Source organism: Ammospiza caudacuta, chromosome 8 (assembly GCF_027887145.1).
Source record: "Ammospiza caudacuta isolate bAmmCau1 chromosome 8, bAmmCau1.pri, whole genome shotgun sequence".
Lineage (NCBI taxonomy): Eukaryota > Metazoa > Chordata > Aves > Passeriformes > Passerellidae > Ammospiza > Ammospiza caudacuta.
The window spans coordinates 9,052,780-9,060,538 of NC_080600.1; the positions used below are offsets into that span (position 1 = coordinate 9,052,780).

Below are 7,759 nucleotides of genomic sequence, written 5' to 3' on the forward strand. Positions count from 1 at the left end.
CTGAGCTCCTCTGGCAATTCATCTTGCTCAAGGGCTGGAAAAAGAAGGGCCAAGGTGCACTGAGCACCCATCTCAGAGCAATATTTCTGCATGTTTACATTTTGACTTTCCTTTCCCAGTGCTTTGGCTTGCTTGGTGTGAATGGAGCTGGAAAGACAACAATCTTTAAGATGCTGACAGGGGATATTGGAGCATCCAGTGGAAGGCTGCGGGTCCAGGATCACTCTGGGTATGGAGGATATGATTTCTGGGGAAGCAAATCAACCTGAGAGCAGTTTTTAAGGCTGGGTGGCAAAGGAAAAGAAATGTAAAAATTTGAAATAAAACACTCAAGCCAGAGCAAAAGTAAATAAACCAGGGAATTCATCCTTTGAAGGTAGCATGGTTGCTTCCTGGGGGGGGGGTTGCATTTTGCTGCTCAGAGGTGTTTGTTCCACTTCAACCCATTGCAGATGGGATCGGGCTCAGATCCTCAGCAGTGGGATCCCACTTCTAAGCCAGACCTGGAGCCCAGCAGGACTCACCTCAAAGCTTTCCTTACCAGGTGTAGGCTTGGTGGCAGCTGTGCTGGCAGTAACTGGGGAGCTACATGCAGCCTCTGCAGAACTGGGGGCCTGAAAGCTGGAGCTCTGCAGATCCATCTTGCATTTTCCTTCAAGGGTTGGGGAGGTGGCTAGGGAGTAGGAGAAAGGGATGTTCTCCCTCCTATTTAATTCCAGAGCACACTGGCAATTCAGTGAGGTTACAGTGATGTGCCATCTCCTTCCACAGGTCCTTGAATGACATCAGTGAGGCCCACTGGTCACTCTTTGGCTACTGTCCTCAGGAGGATGCCCTGGATGACCTGCTGACCGTGGAGGAGCACATGTACTACTACGCTCGGCTGCATGGCATTCCAGAGGGGGACATCAAGGGAGTGAGTAACAAGGGCTTTGACTGGCAGCATTTCTGCCATTTGGAGCCTTTAAATCAGTCCTTCAGTAGATCCATGTGTGGTAATCCATGGGCTGGGCATGTTGTGGAAGCAGAACTCTTGTCCCCTAGGTTGTACTGCAGCTCCTGCACCGGCTGAACCTGATGGCCTACAAGGACAGAGTCACCTCTATGTGCAGCTATGGCACCAACAGGAAACTGTCAACTGCTCTGGCTCTCATTGGCAACCCATCCATTCTGCTGCTGGTGAGAAATGGGGTCTTGTTGAGAGGGAAGAGGAGCAGGCCCTTGGGCTGGCAGGAGAACTTGGACAGTCTCACAAAACCTCCTCAGGCACAGCTTAAGGGACACTCCCCACGTGCCCATAGTTGGCCTGACAACAGAAACCATCACAGGGAAGTTCAGATTCCAGCAAACAGCCATCTTTTCTTTGAGGGCATAAGTGAGTGGCAAGTCTTTCAGTTTCTCTGGCAGCACCTTCCAGAAGTCAAAATTAGACCATATATTTGCCAATTAAACTCTGCTCTCTCTTGTCTTTTATTTCTATCAATTTACCTGCACAGCTTTGCAAGAAAAGCAGCAGCCAGGGCTCCAGAACTGTAGGAGAGCAGAGGGGCCACTTTGCTCAGGATTAGAACGTGACTGCATTTTTAGGTTTGGCTTCCTGACATGCCTTTCACTCTGAATTTCTAGTTCTTCCATGGGCTTACCCCATTGGTAAAAGCTACCTTTTTGTGCAGTTTTCCCACTTGCTGTGCACTCAATGTGTGCAGACCTCTGTGAGCAGGATTTCCAATATTAAGTTTGATACCTAGTGGACATAATTATCCCTTATCCTGACTTCTATTGAGCCCAGCAGTGCTGCCTTTACTTCTGACCACCTGCCTGTGCTCCTGCTGCTTTGTGAGATAAAATATCTCTATAAAAATAGGAGGGGGGAATTCTCTCTATACTAAACTCCTGCCTGAGCCCAGGCTTATTTATTTTTTGAGTGCAAATTTCCATCCAGTCCTGTCTTTCCCAACAGGATGAGCCAAGCTCTGGAATGGACCCGAACGCGAAACGTCACCTTTGGAAAATCATCAGTGAGGAAGTGCAGAACAAATGCTCAGTGATACTCACATCCCACAGGTAGGGCTGGCCTGCTCTGCCTCTCTTTTTGGGGTCAGCACAAGTGTGGAGAGACCCATCCCTCCCTGGTCCTTGCACAGTTTCAGGGCACCAAGCTGTGACAAGTTTGGGGGTTTGTTGTGGCTGAATGTGGTGTCCAGAGAGACCCACAACACTTTAGGGAAGATCAGTGGTGTTCCCCAGGTATTAACCATATTTTTACACTTTCTCAATGACTAACTAGAGTTTCTTGGTTGGTTTTGCAGCATGGAGGAGTGTGAAGCCCTGTGTACCAGGCTGGCCATCATGGTGAATGGGAGTTTCCAGTGCATTGGCTCTTTGCAGCACATCAAGAGCAGGTCAGTAAAGTGAACCTATTTCACTTTTACTGAACAGCCTCTGGAGTGCTCAGAACATGAGACCTGTGTTATCAAAACAATGACATTTCCTGGTTCATGTCCCTTAAACAGTGCTGAAATTCTGTGTTAACTAATGCACTTTCTACTCCCTCACAACCTGTCTTCCCAGAATGTGTCCCCCAAAGTATTCTGTTCACTGCTACAAATGAGAAATGTGTATTAGGGCTGAGCTTTGCTTTTATTAGTTATAACAATAGCTCAGCTTCTTACTAAGTTTCACTCCAGGTTAACAATCCTGACCCCATTCAAGCTGCACCATGCCTGGATTAGATTTCCCCAAAGAGGTTGTGCAGCACTCTCAAAGGAGTTTCTTCATCTGTTTTTCTCTTTCCTACAGTGTTAATTGTGAGTTTCTTTCTCCCCCAGATTTGGAAGAGGATTCACTGTGAAGATGCACTTAAACAGCAGCACAGTTTGCACTGAGAAGCTGACAGAGTTCATGAAGTCACACTTCCCAAATACATGCCTGAAGGTAAGCCAGGCAAATGCTTTCAGGAGAGACTTTCAAAATCCCTTCAAAGTGACCAAGGAGATCCTTGCAAGGTGGACATCTTGTGACAAACTGTGCACATTGACCTGAGCTCTCAGAGCCACACTTGTCACTGCTTTCAGCTGCATTTTCTGAGGGCTGGAGCACTCCAGTTCCTGGTGGCTGAAGTAACACCAGCCAAAGAGCTGCAGTGATCCTCTAAGGCAGCTGTTAGGTGCCCCTCTGCCCTGGGAATGCCCTTCCCTCTGAAGCCTGGAATGGATAGAAACCCCCTTTAGGTTCAGTGGGTAGAGATGCTTCCAGTACTTCCAGTAACTGAGTAATTGTAAAACCAGAGTAACTGAGTCACAAATCCCATCCATTGGCTGTAGCCCAATCTCTGTGTGAATCAAAACTGCACACCTGGAGCTGGAAAATGCCATGGGCACTGTTGGATCCAGCTGTTGGATTTGTTGGCTCTTGGCTTTCCTCCACCACTCCTGTCCCCACAGGATCAGCATTTCAAGATGGTGGAGTACCACGTCCCGGTCTCTGCAGGAGGGGTAGCAAATATATTTGATCTCCTGGAAGGCAACAAAGCAGCCTTCAACATCAGGCACTTCTCTGTGAGTCAGACAACGCTGGAGGAGGTAAGGAATTAAAATGTGAGGCCATCCATTTAAAACTGCTAACAGGGGAGCAGAATGATGGTTACACATAATGGACTGCTGCACACAATAGACTACAGTTTGAAAGGGATTTCCGTCTATATTCCTCCTGGGGCTACTTTGTCAGCACTGCTGCCTCCAGGTACCTCGGCTGGTGCTAGGGAAACACACACAGAAAGCTGCATGGAGCATAAAGGATCTATTCTTCCCTCTGCCACTGCTGATTTCAGGAGCCGTGTGGGTGAAGGGCAGGACTATGAATCACCCCCAAGTCCAGGGCTAGGCTTTCCACCAGTCCTGAAAACATGCTTAATTTCACTTTTCAGGTGGTAAGTTCACTTAGCATTACTCCAAACTTAGCTTTGGGGTTCATTCCATTTTCCCTGGGAAGAGCATTCCCAATGGCAACAAAATCTCGTAGGGAGCACATCAGCTGAAGGGATTGCCACAAGGACTATCCAGCAGAAATCACCCTGTTGAGCATCAGCACCTGGAATGTTAGGTTTGTCCCAGACAGAGGAGCAGAGCTGCAGCCCTGCAGTGCCATGGACTGTGACACAGCAGTCTGGGAGGGATTCCCTCAGTGCTGCTCCAGTAAGGGGCAGTGGCTGTGAGAGAAACAGGCAGGCAAAGCACAGGAAGCCCCAGCTCAAATTTTGTGGGAGGACAGCTTGGCTCTGTGAATATGCAAATGTGATTGCAGGGAGTGTTCTGGTGAGAGTCCTTTCTGTATTCATTAGCTGCTGTTGAAAGGAAGGCTGTTATGTGTGGTTTCATACACCTCTCTGTACACTCTGCAGTTGTGCGTGAACAGATGTCAATTACACAGGGACAGATGGGTTTATGAAGTAATCATGGGACTGTATTACAGTGTGATTGAAGGGAGCACTGCATGGGCAGTGCCTGGCTGGCTCCTGAGGAGCCTGAGCTGCAGGACAATGAGGTTCTGTTCAGGAATGTCTGCACATCCATTTATTTACATGAGCCCACAGAAGCCCAACCATTTGCAATTCTCAAATTCAGCGTGAATCCATCCCCGAGCGAGCTCTCCAGGCTCACAGTCAAATGAACAGCCATGCCTTTTTTATATTCATTCATGTCATAAATTATTTATGCTGTCACACACTGACTGTTTTCCTTTAAACTTGCAGGTTTTCATCAACTTTGCTAAAGATCAAGCAGATCCTGATGGCGTGGACGCGGGTCCTGATGTGACATTGGACAGCTCTGACACAAGTAGCCAGGCTAGCACCATAAGCTCCATCTATTGAAGGGATCATAGAAGCTGGGGAAAAGCCCTGACAGCCCCTCCAACCCTGTTTTAAGTGATTTTAGGGTGATGGGGATAAGCAGTCCCACTTTCTTAAAGTACTTTGTTTTTTTGATAAGCGCTTAATTAACGTCACTAGGAACATGGTAGGTGTTTGAGACTGGCACTTGGTTACAAATCAGATTGGGCTTTCCACAGGTTCTTTCCCCTCCACCCCCAATTCTTGTTTTATGATCACTGTAATGGCTGTGAGGATTTAAACACCACAGCTTGTGGCTGTGATGGAGCAGAGGAGCTGTGGGCAGTGCAGGTGTCTGACCACAGAGCAGCCCCACAGCCACAGAGGAAAGCCACACTCCTCTCCCTGCTCAGCAGCAGACTTGCTGGGTGAAAGTGGCTCAGTTCTGACAGGCTCTCCCTGGGGAAATGGGGCTCATGGCCTTGCCCCTCCTCACAGGGGGGTTGTGAGGATGCAGGTGTTAAATACTGACAGTGGCAAAGGCCACTGCTGGGGGCCATCTTTGGCAATGACACAGAGCTTCTCTGGTTATGTCAGCACAAATATAATTATTTTACAAGTTAGTGCTTCCAGTGGTTTTGGTTTGTTCCTGTAGCTTATTCCAGCTCTGTATAACTCCTCGAGTGAGTCCTCTGGTCCCAGGCAGTTCCTGGCTCTTGGTACCCAGTGGAAGATGATTCCCCCAGGAGCCCTTTTCTCCTTCTGGCTGGAGTTCAGGGCTGCTCTGGAACAGTTGAAGAGTGGAACAGGGCAGGTCTGTTGGCTGAATGCTCTGACTGGAAGAAGCTCTTTCCTTCATAAGATTGTATTTCCCTGAGCACAGCAGAAGCAAGGAGCATCCCCCTTGCTCATACAGCCTCCATCTCCAGCAGCTCTGCCTCTCTGTGTCCTCTCCAGTGACCTTCCACCTCAGCCCTATGTGCTGGCTGCCCCCTGACCCTGGAGCTGTGTTTTCCCACATAACAAGGCATCATTAGCTCCTGCTTCAAAGACTCTGCCTGCTGGCTTGGAGGGAGTGCTCTGCCCATTCTGAGAGCAGCTCCCAGCAGCTGAGTTCAGCACACCACCACACACACCCTGCTCTCTTCCCCCAGAATGATTAATACATAGGATAGTTTAATATGATTCTTTATTAGATGTATCAGCATAAGGCCCCAGAGACTCGGGTTTGGGTCAGGGCATTGATGTACCTTCAAGCACAAAATGAACTTCAACTCTGAGCTCAATAAACTTGCTGTTGCTGGTAAAACAGATTGCAGATAAAGCCTTACCTTGTGAGACCTGGGGTGGCCCACACAACTTACCTGGGTTCACCCACACAATTCCAGCCAGGTGGTTTCTTCTTCCTTTTCTTCTCCTTCCCTCAAACTAATTTAAATCAAAGGAACCTTTGATGAAAGCTGCAATGACACATCTTTGTTACCCTGACCATGAGTTTGACTAGTTCAGCTTCTCTGTGATGCCAGGATTTGCTGTGAGAATTGTGCAAGGAGTAGGCACTTTGTAAAACCCCAAACACCCTTGGTATTCAGTGGCATGCTGAAATTCAAGGTTTAGCTGCTGCAAGGAGGTCATGTCCTCTCCTTGGTCTTGGTGGAAACTTCTTACTGATAGTAGGAGGAGTTTTATTATGGATTGAAAGTATTATAGAGCTTTGAATTATGCCTTAACCTGCTGACTGTAATTAAAACTGGGATTCAGCTTCTTTGCAGAATGCATTTGACACCTGCAGTTTATAAGTGACTGAAAAAGCTGCCCAGACATCCATTGTAGCTTCTATTATTATGTCTCCAGCTCTGCAAAAGCTCTTTTTTCTCATTTTCATTGCACATCTTACACAGATCATAGTATAAAATTAAGCTTTTCGCTAATGGAGGGCTTGTGCTCCCTGCAAAGGACTGAGAGCATGAATGCCAATGATTTAAATGCAGCCTTGTAATACCAATCAGAGTATTATTTTATTATGTCGATGGCTTTGCAACTGCCAGTGAAAGATGGATCTTCAGACTCTGTCCAGATGTATTTTACATGTAATTGAGGGAGACTGATACAAAACTATTCTTTTGTCCCTTTAGAGCCTACTAATCAAACAGGGGGGGGAAAAAAAAGGAAGTGATTCATTGATTCATTGGAATACTTCAGCAAGTTGCAATTTAATTGTGTAAAATAGAGTTTTGAGGAGAAAAAAAAAAGCCAAAAGCATCCTTTGAATTCCCACCCAATTCTGGCATTAATAGAAACATCTGCTCCGTGTGAAATGTGTCACGGCCATGATCTACAATCCCCGCTCTCACTCGCAGGTAAAAATAAACCATCTGCTCTTGCAATCAAACTCTGGGTATTGGTCCAAGCGAGGCACAGTTTATTTACTGGGGGAATTGAACTGAGGCCCGTGGAGAAGCAGCTACATCCGTTTGGGGGCTGGAAGCATCTGGCAGGGAGCTTGTACCTAACGTCACCAGGGGCTGAATTAGCATTCCTGCCACTTTCCAAACATCCCATTGCCTGCAGAGCCTCAGATCCGTCCCGGCCCTTTTGGAAGAAGGACATGTTCTAAGCTCAATTCGAGGCAAAACCCTTGGAAGCCAGCACTCTCCTGCCTCTGAACATCAGCTCCATGCCTCCCATCCCCTCCTTGTCTCCCTGAGAAGGTCCCAGGGGTGGCCAGGAATGCAGAGCACTGACTGAGAAACCACTGGTGAGAATCTGAAAGGTTTTGAGGGTCTGCAGGAGAGGGGTGTCATACTGGGTGCCTCCCACTGCCAGCCCTCTCTGAATCCCCTCAGAAGCCAAAATTTCTGCTTCCAGAATGAGCCACCAAGTTGCCTCCTTCCTCTGGCCTGAGCAGGGAGCTGGGATTGCTGCGTACCA

At 47.8% G+C, this 7,759-nt stretch overlaps 1 protein-coding gene across 1 annotated transcript in view; it reads left to right on the forward strand.

Moving 5' to 3' along the window:
* The window catches only part of ABCA12 (ATP binding cassette subfamily A member 12), a 79,210-nt gene extending 72,698 nt beyond the window's left edge, over positions 1 to 6,512 (forward strand). Inside the window, exons 47-54 of the mRNA XM_058809226.1 lie at positions 120 to 229; positions 772 to 916; positions 1,045 to 1,179; positions 1,961 to 2,064; positions 2,310 to 2,402; positions 2,829 to 2,934; positions 3,444 to 3,581; positions 4,751 to 6,512. Coding sequence (XP_058665209.1) covers positions 120 to 229; positions 772 to 916; positions 1,045 to 1,179; positions 1,961 to 2,064; positions 2,310 to 2,402; positions 2,829 to 2,934; positions 3,444 to 3,581; positions 4,751 to 4,870 — 951 coding nt within the window. The 3' untranslated portion in view covers positions 4,871 to 6,512. The remainder of the gene's footprint in view (positions 1 to 119; positions 230 to 771; positions 917 to 1,044; positions 1,180 to 1,960; positions 2,065 to 2,309; positions 2,403 to 2,828; positions 2,935 to 3,443; positions 3,582 to 4,750) is intronic.
* The last annotated feature ends 1,247 nt before the right edge of the window (positions 6,513 to 7,759 follow it).